Consider the following 18,693-nt stretch of genomic DNA (forward strand, 5'->3'; position numbering starts at 1 on the left):
AAGTTGGCATAATTTGTTCTTGAAGATTGCCTAGAGACCCTGAGCCCAGCGTGCCTCTAAGACCACTGCTGGCCTAAATGAGGTCCTGCTGTCTGAAACTGGGTAGTGAATCGGAGCGTGGTGACGCCGATAGTCCTTCCAGCCTCGGGGGCAGTGCTGGCCTTGTCATGAGTGAAGGCGTTCACTCACTGGCAGGAAAAAGGCTTGCACTGTACTGTGGCGTATGTCAGTGCAGTGCAGGCTGGGTGGGTTGCTAAGCCTACAGAACCAGGATTTTCTTGCCTAGTTTTTTTTTCTGGAAGGTTTGGTTATCTGGCAGTACTTCTCAGATATCAAATTGAAACACTGTTCTTTTTGGAGAATGAAGTTTGTGGCTAGTGAAGGGGCCGTCTTATAGAAACAAAACTTGTAGAAACAAAACTTAAGGATTGACTAATTCCTCTTAGATCTCTTCTATTGTATGCTGTAATAATTGATTTGCTTTTATGTGCCACACCTTGATCCGTTTGATTTAGCTCACCTTAGTTCTACTTGACATTGGCTTCCATAGTGCCCCTCCAACAAGAACACTTAACCAATGGCTGGAGGCACTGGATTCTCTCCTTTTAACCTCTTGGTTTTAAGTTTATACAGCTGCAATGAACAAATCCTTCTAATCATGCCTTGTATGGCTCATTCATATTTCTGTCCTGATTGAGGAAAGTGCACTGTACATTTGAGAGCCTGAGATCTAGGTTATGCTTCTGAAAAAGCAATTATTCAAGTAGCAAGATCATTAAGTGCCTGGGCAACCTGCACATAAGTGAAAGGCAGAATCACTTTCCAATACTGCCCAGTTTGCATTGTAGCCAGGTAAAGCAGCCAAAAAAATCTCCCTGGAATACTTGTGTTGATATTCAATTTTTTGACAAAGCGGTGTTTCAGTGAAGCCTGTCACGAAGCAAACTGAGCTCATCTGTAGTTCCTGGGGACTTTTTGCATACACGGGGAACAAGAGGTGACCTCACTAATGAGGAATGTGCTTCGCTAAGTATAGGGGGGGGGGCTGCTCTCCTGGGGCTTATTGTCAGCATAACAAGTTTGTCAATGATGTCATTTATCCAAAGCGTGCTGCAGCAAGCTCTAAGGACACAGGAAGTGCTTGGAAAGCTGAAGTCTGTTTTACTAATAAATGGGAGCAAGGTTCTGCAGGTTAGGTGTGGAAGAATTTATTGGAAAAGGAAGCATTACTGGGTGCTGACTCCTGTTAGACCACAGCTGCCAGGCTTCCCTGTGGACCAGAAGGGTCTGGTTCAAAAGTGGTGCTGAATGTGCGCTGATCTGAATCTGGCCTGTAGATACAGCAGCAGTTTAGAGGTAACACTCCCCGCCCCCGCCCCCAATGTGTCAAACCCAACTCCAAATTATATGCTTTCATTTTTTAAAAAATTAAGCCTCTGGTCCTTTTGATCAGAGAGATATGGGAACATGTGCGAGCAGTCTTTCACTAGCAGATGGACAACTAGAAGAACTGGGGGGAAGGAGGAGGGGGAAAATGAACCCTGAGGTTGACTTGGTCTAGTATCTAATTTTAATTGGTTGTAGACTGCCTGGCTGTAACATAATTGCATAAAGGAATGTATATGTCTGAGTAAGAGATGTGTTAAATGAATAGCCATTGTTAAACTCTTGACTTGACCCTCCCTCTACCCAAAAAACTGGGGTTAGGATTGAAGAGGCATAATGCACAGGCAGCTATAGGTTCTAAACTCCACCACCTTTCACAACAGAAAAAGTTCTTTACTAAAAAAAATGCCAAAGGGATAAAGGGCATAATATCAGGTAGTCCTGTGTCATCTCCTTTCTACAGAAAAACAAGCTCTTTGGGAGGATCTGAATCTGTCTCGTGACAGTCACTTTTCTGAATGTGAAGACTGCAGGTGTTCTGCATATGTGCAGAGTGTTTTTCTTCACTATCCAATAACCACAAGCACCTATCTTGCTGGTACAGGGAATAATTTCTAGGCTGGAGGAAGTGATTTGCAGACATGCATAACTTGGGAATCTCCCATCTTAGTAATTAAGGCACTGATTAACTGTTAAACTCCCACCCACCCCCTTCTTTCCCAGCAGTGTTGAATCTTCCCGTTGTCTTATGTCTTGCAATGCTCATTGAGACACTGTATGTACATTAATTAAATTAACAAAGGAAGTAGTGTGATAAGCAAATAACTTTTTCCTGGATAGCTGGGAGGATACTAGATTAGATACATGACTTTTATGCAAGCCTCATTATGGCCTTGCATGTGTAAATTGTAGACGGGAGGCAATAATTAGCGCTAAATGCTCAACTATGTTTTAAAAGTACATAGTTTGTTCTCATGTTTTATTATTTAGTCTGGTAAATAGCTCATCAGTTCTCAGATGCATGATTACAAATGCACAAAGATACCATGTGGTGAAAACCTAGTGGTGTGTGGAAGTACTATTAATATAGTTATTCACAGGGTTGGTGTGTCCATTGAGGCAGACTTTTATTAACTTTATTTATACTCCACTTATCTCTGCAATGGGGACCCAAAGTGGCTTATATCATTCTTTTCAACTTTTACTCCTATATATATATAAAACACACACATATAAACCTATATTAAAAACACTTTTAAAAAACCCAGTCACTGGGGGGACAGTGGGGAAAAATTAAAAATTTGGGTTGTAGATCAATTGGCAGCCAGACAATTTGTAGCAAGCTTGCTAAAGCAAGTCCAGTCTAGAAAGTGAGTTGTCCACTAAAAAGTACCCTGTTCTTAACTATTGGGCTGTAAATAGCAAAACACGAAGGCAGGCAGGAGTGGATAATCTAGCCATTGTCCTCTTTTTATCCCTCCTTTCATCCTAGGAGCTCCAGGTGGTGTACAAAATTCCCCACTCCCTCACTTTATCCTCACAATAGCCCTTTGAGATAGGTTAAGCTGAGTGACTAGTTGCAGGAGCTTCATGTTGGAGTGGGATTTTGATTGTGGTCCTGTGTCTACCCACTGCTCATAGTGGTGCTTACTACCCATTGTCTGGTTCTCATGTCCTGCCACAACTGCCTTCTTGCTTCTGTCCAGATGTGCCGCAAGCTCCGGGCTTCTGCTGTACTTCTGGCACAGGCTAGCAATCCATTTTTTTAAAGCTGTGCACATTGTTTCTAGCTAAGAAGCAAAGTACTAGATGAAGATGTTGTGCCATCAGGATACAGTAATTGGGACCAAACTAGGTCTGGGAAGATGTGGGTTTAAATCTCCAGTCACTCTCAACCTAGCCTGCCACACAGTGTGCATGTGAAGATAGGAAGCAGGGGATATAACCATGGATGCTTTGTTAAGTCATTAATGGAAGATGAGTAGGATAAAAATGTGGTATCTAACTTTTGAATAAACGGGCCACTGATGTGCTAATGTGCATATTCTCTATGAAAAGGAGAAAATCAAGAGGGCCACACCAATTAGAGAGAAAAAACCTGACAGTGCAAGTGGGGAAAAATAATTTGTTCAGATTAAAATTCCCTGTGCGTTTCGCCAAGAAGGCTTTTTCAGGAGAATCTACAACACAATATAAGACAGTTAAAAGCATAGAAATTGAAAATTAATTTATAAAAATTATATAATATCAAAATATAAAATTATATTCAATATTATGAGGATTTTAATCTGGCCCTGCTGAGGACTTCTAAGTGTTCTTTTAGACAGGGTCAGCTACCGATCTAGCCCTTTCTTAAGTTGTGCTCCTTCTCTTGTCTTTTCTTGATGGGAAATTTTTCCTTCAGCCTGTATCTCATCCAGCTTTTAGTAGAGCTTAACTGATTGTTTGGCTTATTTCTTCTTTCAGTAGATCATTCGCCCTCCATCTGCCTGTCAGTTCCTCCTCTCAGCTGACATCCCTTTGTTTCTTATATACTTGCTTGGAAAGATCCTGTCTAATCAAATGCTAACAATTGTCAGAGCTTACTGTGATTGAATATGAAAGATAATCACACTCATGTACTCTTCATTGAAAGCACTCCTTAGGAACTTTTTAAACTCCTTTTAGCAAGTCCATTTTGGTAATAGTCTCTCTCTCCCTATGTTGGCCATTTTGTTGCTGTGCCCACTATCTGTTCTCAAAATTCTCAACACCCACAGGCTCAACAAGTTGAGCATCCATGGTATATATGTTCTAAACGCTTTCACTTGTGAGCCATACGGGGATGAAGATTTCCTTTGCTGCTCCACATTGAGTGAGTAGCAGTATGGAGTGTAGCAGGGTATGGGAATATTTCTGTACCCATAGACTAAAAAATGGCCTCTTGAGTAAATATGAAGAGGCTAAAAAATGGCCTCTTGAATAAATATGCAGAGGCTTCAAATACAGGCCTCTGCATTGTGCAGAGTACTTTACTATGATAGGGCTCTCAGCAGATGGGATTTCCTAGATGCCATTGGCAACCTATCTTCCTAGTATAACTGCATTTGTGAATGGGCATGACATGACCTCCTCCCTTCCTTTGAATCATCCACCTGTCGCTAAGCATGGAGAACAATCTTGCTTACTTCCAACTAAGTTGGAGAGATGGCCCTTCCCTGAAACATGTCACTTGTAGTGGTCAGTCCTACTTCCCAGCTCACTGCATTTGAGAGAATAGTTCCTTTACAAAGTCCTATCTCATCTTGGGGATGAGGGAAGGCAGAGGTGGTGCTCCTCATGTACCGTGCTTTGGAAGCACACAACCTTGCACCAACCTTTTGGATGGGTTGGAATAACCACAAAGGTCAGGTGTCATTCATGCAAGGTAAATCGCTTTGGTTAATCATATGCATTAAAAAAAGCAATTTACCTAAAACCACCAAATAAATACATTAAAGGAAGTATCTGAACCCAGAATATTGATGTTGCATCTACTTAGCAAGCTTTCTTGTTCTGACATGAAATATGATTGCTTTTAGAAGCTATATGCCACTGGGCTTGATGTGGGCTTTTGGCTGTTGTAACTTTTGTGATGATCTTAATGTATTAATGATTGTTGACTTGGCAAAGCTGACAAGTATACTGGTATTAAAGTAGACTTGTAAGTAATTGTTTGTTACTTGTTGTAAGAATTACATTTGGATGGTTACAAATGGAAAGCTTGTACATTTGAGTACTAATTTCTTCTTTATTTATATGCCTACAGATATTTAACATGTATGGAAGATGAGCTAGGAACTCCTGTGGGCTTGTTTGTAAATCAGTTTACTAGAGCTCCGATAGCAAAGTAATTAAAAATGACAACTGCCAGTCTTTATGTAAATATTGGCAGAAAAGAATTTAATTGGGTTTTAAAAGACATGAAGACAATTCAAAGGGCCCATGTTTTCTGTGGACTATATAATTACCAATAAAAAAGAAATTTGGATGCTTGTCTCAAGTCCTTTAGTATATTGTTGTTTTGAATTGCACCCTGCCAGTTTGTCAAAGTCAGTAGTGCTAGCAGCTGTGAATTTATCAAGTTGTTGTAATTACTCATTTCCTGATGTTAAGTATTTTCCACTTATTGTTGCTAGGTAGGGCTAGACAACTTTACATAAAGGCAATAGACATGCACTTCAAATACATGCAAAATCCTTCAACTTACTTAAAGGTGTATCTTCCCAGTAGAGAATATGAATGTTGGCTTTTACAGGGAGAATCTCTGGTCCAACACATACATGGTTTATTTACTTAGAAAATTTCTATGCCTGAGGTGGTTTACAAAATAACAAACAGAACATTAAAAGGTATTAATTAAAATTCAACTTAAAAACATAGACTATAAAAGCAGACCAATGACAGCTTTAAAATAAAAGTTTCTAGGCTAAAATAGTGTTAAACCACCAGCCCTCTTAATTAAAAAACTGAATGAACATAATTTTTTTGGCCTGGCACCTAAAAGAAAGCAACATAGGCACAGATGAACCTCAGGGGGATGGGCATTCCATAAATGGGGTGCCACTACTGAAAAAGCCCTGATTGCTACTCACCACACCTCTGAAGGCAGGGGCATAGAGAGCAGGGCTTGAGAGGCAGGTCTTAACTGGTGGACTGGACAGTATGCGAGGAGGGGTTCCTTCAATATCCTGGCTCCAAGCCATTTAGGCAGCACTTTGATTTGTGCCTGGAAACAAATAGGTAGCCAGTGCAGATCTTTCAATGATACAGTCCCTTTATCCTACTCCTGACAATAACATGGCTGCTGCGTTTTGGGGAAGCTGAAGTTTCCAGACCGTTTTCAAAGGCAGTCTCACGTAATGCATGTTACAGTAATCTAACCTGGATGCAATTGGTGTTCGAATATAAGCGACTCAGCATGCCTGAACGCTGGGGGTGCTATAATCAAACCAGACTGCGTAGCTGTATTTGTGTGGTGTCTCTTTGTCAGAGCTAGAAGTTTCTATCTGATTGCCCTTCTCTTCTTTCTATACTTTGTTCTGTCCCAAGACAGTTTTGCAGAGCTCTCCTGTGCAAGCTTGCAAGAGGCACACCCATACTCTCACTCATGTGCAGTCAGATTAGCTGCCATTTGTAATAGGGAATAGTGTTATTTAGATTAGGTTTCTAGTTTCTTCTGCAACTACAAGAATGCAAGAGAGTGTGAATAAGATTCAGTAAAAGTAAATTAATCTGTTGCAGTATACTGGCTTGCAAAGTGCTTCACCACATGTGCTTCCATGCTTTCCTAAATCTGCATCTTTGCTACATCAACTAACACATTCCTTAGCAGAGCATCAGTCACCATAGCCAGATCACACTTTCTGAGAATAGCCATAGCTGGTGTATCAGCTGGAGCTGATGAAAGATATTATGCCCCACAGAGGAGATCTGGGCTTCCAGCTGCAGACCAGGATCTCGAAGTGCTGGCAGCCAATTAGCCTGTTCCTTTAGGAGAACACAGTCACTTGCAGAGATCCTTGAGTGTCTGAGTCTAAATCTCACCAGGAAAATGGTTGGTCCATGACAAGGGCATTGTGGAAAATTTCCGTCTTACCAAGCAATGACTTCTGTCCCCAGAGAAACCTGGATGAAGTGTATCTTCTGCTGACTGCATAAGAGTCTACAATGTTCTGAGGTAGCCCCATGACCATGAAGTCTTGAGTTGCTCTAGACAGGGCAGCCTCAGCATGGGCACTGAAGTTCTGGAAAGCAACAAGCCTTGGGTTCTTCAGTGCCAAAGCTGAGACTGCTTCAGTCGGCTCAGGCAGGCAGTAAGGTGGCCAGTAATACACCGGCAGAACCACTGTTCCCAGCATCAGACACAGACACTCAAAATGGAGGTTCCAGGTAACAAAATACCTGGTAAGTTCTAGAGAGGCCTGATAGACCACAGCCACACCCCTTCCCACCCACCACTCCTAGACTTAACTGGAGAAGGGGGTGGAGAGTTGAGAGAGAGCTGCCCCTCCTTTACCCACCCGGGCCTCTGTGATACATACCAGCTCAGCTTTCTCATCCACTATTAAATCCTGGATGAGGGGTGTTTTATTTTGAACTGCTCTAGCATTCAACAGCAGCACTTTCAGGCCTGATGGATGGTGGTCCTCAAGATTTGGGGAGGGGCCATGGCTCAGTGATACAGTCCCTGCTGCATGAAAATCTTGAGTTGAATCCCTGGCATATTCAGTTGAAAGGACCAGGTGATAGGTGATGTGAAAGACTCCTTTCTGAGACCCTGAGTACCTGCTGCCACTCTGAGTAGATATTACTGATCTAATGGACCCCTTGTCTGATCCAGTATAAGGCAGCTTCATGTATTCATTAACAGATCCCCCTGGGTTGGGAGAAGGAATTAAAAAAAAGAATGGGTATAATCTGACAATCCTACTTTTCCATCACCTGCCCCATCCTCCTTTCCCCATTATACCTTCCTATACTCACTATTATCTCAGTTGTAGCACCACTCCCCTAATGCACATTCACCCAGACACATAATATGAAATCCTATCAGCAGCAGTCAGCTACCACTGGTAGGTCATTGTGAGACAGAGTAGTTGGTCTGTTCTTAGTTTCTAGCCTTCAACTCCTGTTGCACTGTTATGTAGTCCAGAGGTCTTCTGTCACAAGCCCTGAGGGCCACCAGGCTATGAGCCAAGGCCAAAATCCCTTTGGCTTGTGCCAAGTTTCAAACCTCTGGCAAGAGCTGGACTTTAAAAGCTGGTCCTCTACTTGCAACACAAAGATGGGCCATCCAAGTCAGGCACAGAGCCCTATTCAGCTGACTAGTTGGTCCCAGTTCAGTTCCCACCTCTCCTCTCCTTGTGGTGAGTTGATTACAGGAGAACTATGCTGTCTGTTCCAAAATAAGTGAAGCTGAAAATTGCAAACAATAATTCAAATTAAATTACAACCCATTTCAATGGTGGCCTTCCAGTTGTAATAGTATAATTGTTGTGTTTGTCTATGGGTAGGGTATTGAACAGGTTTTACCTACATCTGACTTAATGACCTTACATGGGTAGGGTGGAACAGAATTTTGAGAGTTTGACATAGCCTTATACTAATGTGTTAGCACGTAGTTTCCATTCTGGTTTAGTTTTTAGTCTTTACTCAAAGCCAGATAAGTACAAGTTGATTGAGTGACTTAACATAGGTGCACAAACTAATAATCTCTTACACAGAAGCATTGAACTTGCATGCTAATGACACCAAAGTATCAGAGCAATCATGACTTGTATCAGAATGGATAAGCAAAGTAGTTGTGTATAATTCAACAAATCTCAACAAAGCCATTGACTATGGAAGCTCATTGCTTTATTCCAGCCCATATCAAGCCTCTTCTGGGCTTGCTTTTAAAATATGGGCATGGAAGTCTGCGGTAGGGCAGTCCCTACAAATGCCTCTGCTTATGCCCGTTCTCTCAACTTTGTGTTGTCAAGGGGATACTCCTGCTCAATCTGCCATTTGCCTTGTTCTGCTTAAACTGCTTATTTCCACAAGGCCGAGGGAGCAGGGGCTAACATAAGATGTCCAAGAGCGTATATCCTGCATTCATAGGTGGTGCGTCTGAAACAGAGTAGAATAAACATAACAAGGAAGATGTCCCAGCAGAATCACATCTAAAGCTTCATCATAGTTCTGCACAAATCCTGATCAAGTAGTTTGTACCCATTGTCTTCTGTATTGAAGATCAGCAGTTGATGTGGTACTCATAAATTGCCAGATTGAATTTAATAGTGTCATTCTCCGCTTTCCCAAATCTTTCCTTTTGCTCATGGCAGTAAAAAGTACATCTCCTCTGTGTACTCCAGTTACCAAGGAAACTTACTGCAGTAGCTTATCATGTTTCCGCTAATTGTCTAACTGCAAATTCTTTGCAATACTGGAGCAGGACAAAGTTCAGAGAATGTACCAGTTCTTTTAGCTCTGTAAGCTTTATTTTGAACAGCAATACAATGAAGTACAGCTCCGTCATTCGAACTTTGAGATTGGTTTGCACTGCAGCAACCTGTATGCAAGCTTATAAGCAGTCATAATTCTATTTGGTGACACCCTTGGGTGTGTGCTGTGGAGCTCTTTGTGTTGCAGCTTAAACCCAAATGTTAACTTGGCCCATAAATACTAGTAAAGTCGATTTTGTGGTAGACTCTAGTAAATATTTAACATTGATCACATTATCTGACTTATTCCCAGAGACAGAAGTACATACTTGTGCGATTGCTCAGACTGTTAGCAGTGTTCAGAATCAAACTGAAGCAAGGGAAAGGAATCTCCCCAGCAGCCAGGCACTAGGTTCAACCAGTGGGGTAACATCACAGAACAGAACCAGACAGTTAACCCAGGTACAAGCACATGGCAGTCCCTTGGTTCTGTTGTGCTAAATTGCTACAGTGCCTCTTGCTTCAGTTTAGTTTGGGTGGAATTGATGTGATTCTCTAATGTGATGCTGGTCCCCTTGCTTCCCTTTGATTCTGGGGAGATTCCATTCCCTTGCTTCAGTTTGGTTCTATTGGGCTTTCTCTGTGACGATCTCAGCTTGCATTTGGGAGTGTGCCTTGACCAAGACAACCTTGCCCCAATGTGTTTCTGCAGTGGGAGTCAGTTTTGACTTTTTCCCCATAGGAAACACTGAAGTGGCTGGGGGAATCTTGGACCCCTCAAGGTCCAATCTTCCTGAAACTTGGGAGGGTTTTTAGAGGATAGTCAGGAGTAGATGATCCAGTCTGCCCAGTCCCCAAATATTTTTCCCCATAGGGAATAACGGAGAGTGGCTGAGGTACCTTTTTGGATACTGATATAATTGGCTCTTGGGGTCCAATTGTTATGAAGCTGGGGGGGAGGGGGTCTTGAAGGACAGTTAGGAGTAGGTTCCCCTCAAATTTGAATAATAATAACAACAATATTCAATTTATATACTCCCCTTCAGGACAACTTAATACCTACTCAGAGCGCTTTACAAAGTATGCCATTATTATCCCCACAACAAAATACCCTGTAAGGTGGGTGGGGCTGAGAGAGCTCCAGAGAACTGTGACTAGCCCAAGGTCACCCAGCTGGCTTCAAGTGGAGGAGTGAGGAATCAAACCAGATTCTACAGATTAGAGTCCTGCACTCTTAACCACTACACCAAACTGGCTTTAAGAATGGTTAAAAAGTGACCCCGTAGGGAATAATGGCTAAATATTACAGAGTTTTCTGGAAATAGCCAAACCAAATTAGAGAGTCAGTTCAGAATTTAGGTTAAAAAATCAGATTTACCAATTTTTGGAGGACACACGCCCTAGATGTGTGCTGCTAAGGTGGAGGCCTGATGATGAGCATTTTAGCTTTCTCTGAAGTTTATCCTTTATGGACTTTTCTCCTAAAGGATGTTTTCTTGGTGCTGTCAGACACCAAGTGAAGTCAGAACTACCCAAACTTTGGATAGTTGACTGTTGCTACTTATTAGGTAACTGCTTCTGTGATTAGAACTTTGTATTTGGCTGCTAAACTTTGTGTGTGTATATTTTTAGCCGCTTTGAATGTCATATTATGGAAGGTGTGGCAGAAATTATCTCTCTTGTTTCCTGCTCCTGCCTAAACAGATTGTTAAGAGATGCCAGGCCTGCTTGGAAGAAGCACTCTAAGGCTGCAAAACAGGGATGTCTGCATCTAAGCATGTCTACTTGAATTAGAAGAAGGCTGCTCCATATGGGTTGTTGACTACATATGTAGTACTTTATTTGGAAAATTTGTATGCTGCTACCCAAGGTGGTTCACAACTGTGATTGCTTGGCAATATTGGACCATGGGCTGTGATCAAATAGTCAGTTCACAATATGAAACTGATTAACCTACCAGCACTCCAGCCCTGTGTTTCTAGTCGTGTAGCATGCTTAACTGCATCCCGTGACGCTGGCTAGTTTTGACTTGAAATGTATGCAGATTTGTTTTTACTCCAGATAAACTACTTTGAAGCCTTTCCAGGCTGGGATCTAGTTGTATGTAAAATCTTCCCCTATGGCTTATGCTTACACACTCCTCTTTTATGTGGTTTGGCTGTTGCTAATCACCCTGTTTGAGGCCACTGGTAAAGTTGTCATTTTACTTCCATTTATATAATTACAATCATAATCAGAGAGGCTTAATCTTTCAGCATCCTATCTCCAGTTTGGGGTCTTCCTTGATGTGGTGGTATTGTACATTTCAAAAAGAATGCAGAGGCAAAATGATGGTTTTACTACTGAGTTCTTTATTGGGGCTTGTACAGGAAAGGCTACCATATTGAAAGGCAGTCTTATAGCTAATATGGCTGCAACAAGGAGCATTGGTTTTGAAAACATCAATACTTTATTAGAATTGTCCCTTTTTTAAAAAAAATACAACTGTAGTCAGGGCACAATTGACATTTTGAACACTTTCTGTGTAAAGTGACCTCCCATTTCTTCCGCAGCAGGAGGAGATTGTGACTGGCAGTTCCTTAAAGCCCTAGCAGTATTTACAGTAAATGCTAAGTGGGATCTTGGTGCAGCCTTCAGCTTTGCTGAGAGGGACATGTGGAAGGAGTGAGAAGAACATCCATCCACCCAAATTCACATTGGAAAAAAAAGTCCTTGAAAATGTTGTCTACGTCTACAGTATCCATAGGAATTACCATTGCGGCAATCTAATTGTATGGATTGCCTTGCATTAACATTTTTCATGCTATATATTTGGGGAGAGTAAAACCTTGTTCTCTAAAAGGCAAATCTCATACATTTTTCAGTGCTCCAAACGAATCGTTACGCCCAGGCTTGAGGGGAAGCAACATACTTCTGCTAAAATGTCTGGCTTTTCCTCAGTGCTTCTAGTAATCTTTGGCATTTTTGGAAGTACTTTGGAAGAGGGCTTAACATCTTTGTTCTGCTCCCTTGCCCATCCCTCTTAGCCAGTAATCTCTCAAGGGGGAAGCAGCAGCATATGAACTTGGTGTTGGCTATAAGGGGTAGATTGTTGAACCCTAGTAGCTTTCTGATTCTGCAAGCTTCCTTAATGTTAACCCTGGGTGCTCGCTTGCTCTGTTCTTCGTTCTGTGAGTAAAAATAGTTAAAACTCCAATATCATATTCCTCAGTTCAGTACACAGCCATAATATTTTTGAACTCTTCAAAGTTCTTAATCTTTGCTTTGTATTGTAACCTTAGCTTGGATCTCTGCTGTGTTGCAATTTCCATAAAAACCATTCCTTGGAGCCATATACCTCCTTAGTACCTCAGACTCCTGGTTTATTGCTTAAGCTATTTAAGATAGCAATTAATTACATTGGATAGTAATCCACTCTTCTTAATCTCCTATGGGATAGCTTTCTGCTTTGGGCTAGAAATAGTGCAGTAAAACTGAATGATGGTAGGAAGTGTGCGGGCAGAATCTTTCGGAATGCTGGAATGGCTAGTGTACTGCCTTGGATGGTCCAGGAGGGGCTAGTGACCAGCTCTTGATCAGCCTGGCGAGTCAGAGGACTACAGAGGTTATGAGCAGCTTAGGAAGAATTGGTTATGAAGTCACCTTGTAAACTTCGTTGAAGTGACCTGGGGTTTGCTCTGGATTAAGAGTGCCAGTACATACTTTTACAAGATTTTTGAATTAAACCTTAAACATTTGAATTAAACCTTTCCATGTGATAATTGCTATGAAAACTCTTCACTTCTCGCTATCCTTTAGCTTACTATCTCAATAGGTATTACCAGTGCATACATTTAATTTGCTCTTGTGAACAAATTTGGATAGAAGCTAGTTCATCTTGTCAACGTCTCATTTTAGTGAAAATTGCAAGACTTGCTATGTGTTCCTAACACTGAAACGTCTAGGGCTATTGCTGATTCTAGGTCCCTGAGGAATTTCTAGCTTAGCAGTAATGGAATATCTAACACTTCAATGATAAAATGATAAAATACTTGCTTGGCATAGGGAGAGTAGACTTTTCATATAGATGAGAATCCACTGCATAAAACATGGCACAGAATAAACAGAGGGAAATGCAGGCATCTTTAGAGACTTTTTTTTTGTACAGCGGAAGAATCTACCTCCTATAATTTGCATGCTAGACATTTTGAATGCTTAAGAACTTGAGAAGCTTCAGATTTCCCAGTTTATTTCTGCCTATGTTTTGTGGCAGTAAACCTCATTAACTGAGCATGAAACTGTGGGGCAGTTAAACATAGATTGGTGGATGAAGTGTTAAATAGCTTAAAACATCCTCCCCAAGAATGAATTAATTGCATTATTATTCTTTTTAGATGTGCATAGCTGGCCACCATGTATTACTATTGCAGTTGCCTCATTAAGCAACACAAACATATGGCATGCACTCACCTAGCAAAAGGCTGTGGGTTCATGTGCTAGGGAAGGTGCATGTTACTCAGTCTCATCAAGAGGATGGCCAGCTTAACTGTTCGATACAGGTCCACTTGATCTATTGCTAAAGTATATCTTCAGCTTACTAAATGTGTTACTTTATGCTATTGCTCAACCTCCTGGTTGTGTTTCTTTTTCAGATAGTAAAGCTATTGTTGATGGTAACCTGAAACTAATCTTGGGGCTAGTATGGACTCTTATCCTGCATTACTCAATCTCTATGCCTGTGTGGGAAGATGAAGGAGATGATGATGCCAAGAAACAGACTCCAAAGCAGAGACTGCTAGGGTGGATTCAGAACAAAATCCCCTACTTGCCAATAACCAACTTTAACCAAAATTGGCAGGATGGCAAAGCACTGGGTGCCCTTGTTGATAGTTGTGCTCCAGGTAAGTCTCCTGTATACGTGTTTCTGTTCTTTCCTAATGGCAGCAATAGGCCAGTCATTTGATGGCTTTGCATTGCATGGAAGCCACCACTAGGATCACAAGCAGTAAAAGTCTGGCTGAAGAGCCTTCAGTGAAATATTCACGTGGAGATAATTCATATTTAAACACCACTGGAGGACACTATAGATTGTAATGCATCACCTTGTTGCCTAACGGCTAAAGTCACAAAAGGATTACTAAATATCTAATTGTATTACTACACACTTATTATTAAATGATTGATTTTCAACTCCAGGAAGTATTGCATAAATGCTAAAGGCTTTTCTGCAAGGCTTTTGAAATATTATAAAAAATGCAACATCCTTGTGCTACTGACAGCAGAGCTGTTGCATCACACTGGCTGCCAGTGCTGTTGCACCGAAATGAATACAGAATAATGATGTAAACTTCTCATCTTGTAGCAGAAGTTCTATAGCTCCTCCTACACCCTTTAATAAAACTACTTTGAAAAATCAGCACTGTAAAACAACTTTGTCTTGGGATTTCACATTCATCTGCAGAGTTTCATGTTCTTTGGCTCCTATAATTTTAAAAGTCCGAACTACAAAAAAGAGCTTCCAGATAGGCTTCTTGGGTCCTAATGGATCTTCTGTCAGCATATATTGGAGCAAATAAACATATTGCCAAAAGACTACCTACTAGAAGAAAGATCTCAGGGGTGGCAGAATGGAGTGCTGGAGCTGAGCATTTGATGCAGTCTAGTAGGCAGTTACAGGCTTTGATCAGATGGATCTCTAGATGGCTATGAGTCTGCATTTGCCTTGTTTCCTCTGCCTGTGAAATATCCTGATTGTACTAGCACAATTTAGCAGCCTTTAGAAACTCCCACCATTCAGGAAGAGAAAACGTTCTAAACTAGGAAGATTTCAACTGGAAATTTGTTATGCCTTTGGTCTAATTTCACTGCAGTGGATGTGTACTTGTATATTTCTCTCTTCTGAATGGGTTCTGGCAGAATTGCCAGGTAGCATTTCACCTTGGCTAAATATAAAATGCTGCAAGTTTTAAGTCTGAGAACTCGTCCCTCAGGTCTCTGCCCAGATTGGGAAGCTTGGGACCCGAAGAAACCCGTTGATAATGCTCGTGAAGCCATGCAACAAGCTGATGACTGGCTGGGTGTCCCTCAGGTAAGCAAAAACAGACTTCGCCATTCTTGTCCAAAAGACATGAACTTCTGCATTGCTCTTCATCCTGAGCTTGGCTGGTGGTTAGAAGTGCAAAGCATCCATTCTGTGTTGGCTGTGGAATTGCAAAATAGAAGCTGCACACTGATTCTAGGGCAACACAATTTGTTCTTGGCCCTGTCAGCCTAGTTTTGTGCTGAAATATGAAAATCATGGAGCACAATCCTTGCCAGGCCAGTTGGGCAGGCAAATAGTTTGCCAAGTAGTGAGGCTTATTGTGGTGAGTTGGTTCAACATACTTTATTGCCTGTTGCTTGCCACTTGGGTTCACCTATACTTTTTAGCCCAAACTAAAAACAGCTAGTTCTGCGTAAGGGCTTCTAAATTATGAATTCTTGGCACCAGTGGCGTGCAGGTGCTATGCTATGATTGCTCTCTGCTTAGAGGGTTTAAGCTAGAGCATGTATTAATCATCATAGATGCTGCTGAAAGTAGTCTCTTGGGGATATAAAATTCCTGTTTTTGTTTAGGAAACGTGTGTCCTGGCTTTCTATTGCAAATGTGATATTCAAGTTGGCAGCAAGAGTTCATTGTACAAAATAATGGGTTGTTTCCTACCAGCGCATTCTGCTGACTTCTCAGTTTGTCCTAGTGCTGTATGTGAAAGGGGATGCTGACACACACACCCCAACAAAAATCCAGGGGGCTCAGGGGGAGGTGGGAAAATCCTCCTTCACAAGATCTTTAAGGGTTGCAAACCAATAAGTACAAGAAATTAAGCTGATAAAACAAATTAAAACATTGGATAGTAAAAATGGCAAATGCAGCAGCTGATAAATATTTGAGCACCAAATTAAATAACATGATTAAATACAATCAGCAGCGTGGTATAAAAATTAAAAACCATTACTTTTCTCTAAAGCCCTGCAGAACAAAATGCCTTTTTCAGCTAAACAGAAGGCCAGCCATGAAACCAGACTATTTCTGGGGCAGTTCTAAACTTGTGCATTGCAACAGAGATTTGGTCCCATGTGCTCAATCTTGCCTATATTAAAATGAAAGGCTGTTGCATTAAGACTGGTGCAAGTTCATATTTGTATGAGTGGTCCTTGTGTCCCCATACTTATGAACTGCTACCTGAATATTGAAGAAACCAGTGCCCAGGTGATCACTATTCCACATGACTTCATTGAAACTTAGAATAGGATCTGCTCTAGTGGAGAATATCAGTGGTTCAAACAGCAAAACGTAGAGTTCACATCATGTACTCCTTGCACAACTTAAACTCTAAACCCAGTTCCTTATCTGACCATTGCAAAAAGTGGCAAATATGGCATGCCACCCATCCATTCAGCCTCATAACACAGTTTTGAGAGGGGTTAGGCTGAGAGTGATGAGCCCAGGATCATGTGCTTCTAGGCTTGGTGTTTCACTTTGGATCTTCAGAGTTCTGTTCAAAGCATATTCTATGTCCTCCTAACCTCTCTTAGGAAGAAGGAGAAAAGCAACTTGCATGTAAGAGTGGGCTGGATTCCCCTACCTGTCTTTGCTGATACTATTTTCTTCAATGAAGTCAAGGAAAAATATACGTATTCATGAAAACTGCTGTTTCCATTCTTAATTTCATGGGACAGTTACTGAGCGACATGTTCCCCTCTTTCTTTGGCTAGTTTCCTGTACAGTAGAGCTCATGCTACTGAAATGTCTAGATTCAGACAGAGCTCGAGGAAATCAGGGGAACACTATTCAGAATACTTACAGCACAGTTTCCTTAAGCTGTGGCCTGTTAGAAGTAGGTACTATCATAACTTTCTTGATCATCCTCCTGACAGGTATTAGTAGCTTTTGTATACTTCCTTAGATAATGTGTATAGATTAAGAGGCTACACAGGGCTAAGTCCCGCCGAATGTGAAATCAAGAAGCTCACCAATAGACCTGTTTTCCCCTACAAATTTGGGAATCTGGTCAGGTTATCCATCAAAATGCAATGGGGATATATCATGGGTCTAAAGCAAAAACTGGCAGAAGCAGCTCTTTCACTTACGCAAGGGCTTCGGTTCACATATTTTTAAGACACAAGGGGTATGCTCTTCTGCTCCCCCCTCAAGCTTCAGCTCCTATGTTGTACCCTGCTCCTCTGACCCCCAGGAGCAGCTTTTGACCACATGCTTATACCTTGCAGCAAGTCATAACATTGGTCTCCCTCAGTCAGTGTGGTCTGTTCTGACTGGTAGAAATTTTCCAGTGTGTGGTAGAGAAGAAATTTCCTTGTAACTTGCTACCTTGGACTGGAAGTGCTTGGGGTCAAATTGAACTTCTGCTTTACAAAGCACTTGATTGGCACCTAAGCTTCAGAGGCACAAGAGGGTTACAGGCAAGTTTGTTCCACCACTTCATTCACAAGTTTGTGGGATTCCTCTTGTAGTGTTGTAACAGCCCTTTGCTTGTAAGGTAGCAGTTCACTATGCTTGTAAATATGGTTAGTATTTAAGAGAACAATGTAATTCAGCCATGCAAGAAATGTGTGGTGATGGTGAAGCTCAGTTCTGGTTAATTTGTGCTGTAATTGCTTTTGGTCAGGTCATCACTCCTGAAGAAATTATTCATCCTGATGTGGACGAGCACTCTGTAATGACCTACCTGTCACAGTTCCCTAAAGCAAAACTGAAACCAGGTGCTCCTCTGAAGCCTAAACTTAATCCAAAGAAGGCAAGAGCATATGGCAGAGGTAAAATCTAGAATGCTCTTCTCTGTTTTAGTTCTCCGTTGAGTAAATTCACACCTGTTGTGTGAAGACCAGTTGATTCTTGTTTGCTTAAATCCTGTTAGTAGATGAACTTCCAAGTTCTATTGTATTCATTTGGTAAGGTGCCAAGATTCAGAAATATGTGGAAATAATCCAAAAGGCACTCCTACTTTCATGTGGATTCCTAAAGCCTCTGAGAACCAGTTCAGCAAGCCTGCTATCTCATGTTGTCCCGGACCATATTTGAGTGGTCTCATTGTCTATGTTCCTTCCCACCCTTTTAAGATGGAGACTTAACTGTTATCTGAGGGCGGAGGTCAGTTATTGACTTTATGTAAACCTTTCTTAGGGAAGGGCGGGTCTAATACTGCCAAGAGTGGGGAAAGAACGAACTGTAAGCTTGTACCTGTTCTAAATGTTAATGCTACCTTTTAATAGCCTATATTTTTCAATGGCAAAAGTGCCTCAAATTCATGAGCCGTTTCATTTGGATGGAAGCACAGTGACGATTAAGCAACATTTCTCTTTAGTAAGGTCAAATCCTGTGTGTAGT

At 41.5% G+C, this 18,693-nt stretch overlaps 1 protein-coding gene across 2 annotated transcripts in view; it reads left to right on the top strand.

The window, feature by feature from the left end:
- Positions 1-18,693, top strand: part of FLNB (filamin B) — a 91,634-nt gene that overhangs the window by 14,690 nt on the left and 58,251 nt on the right. For both annotated transcript variants that reach the window (XM_054976979.1, XM_054976980.1), the window contains exons 2-4: positions 13,961-14,209; positions 15,299-15,396; positions 17,975-18,122. In XM_054976979.1, coding sequence (XP_054832954.1) covers positions 13,961-14,209; positions 15,299-15,396; positions 17,975-18,122 — 495 coding nt within the window. The remainder of the gene's footprint in view (positions 1-13,960; positions 14,210-15,298; positions 15,397-17,974; positions 18,123-18,693) is intronic.

The sequence above is a fragment of the Eublepharis macularius genome, chromosome 4 (assembly GCF_028583425.1).
Source record: "Eublepharis macularius isolate TG4126 chromosome 4, MPM_Emac_v1.0, whole genome shotgun sequence".
NCBI lineage: Eukaryota > Metazoa > Chordata > Lepidosauria > Squamata > Eublepharidae > Eublepharis > Eublepharis macularius.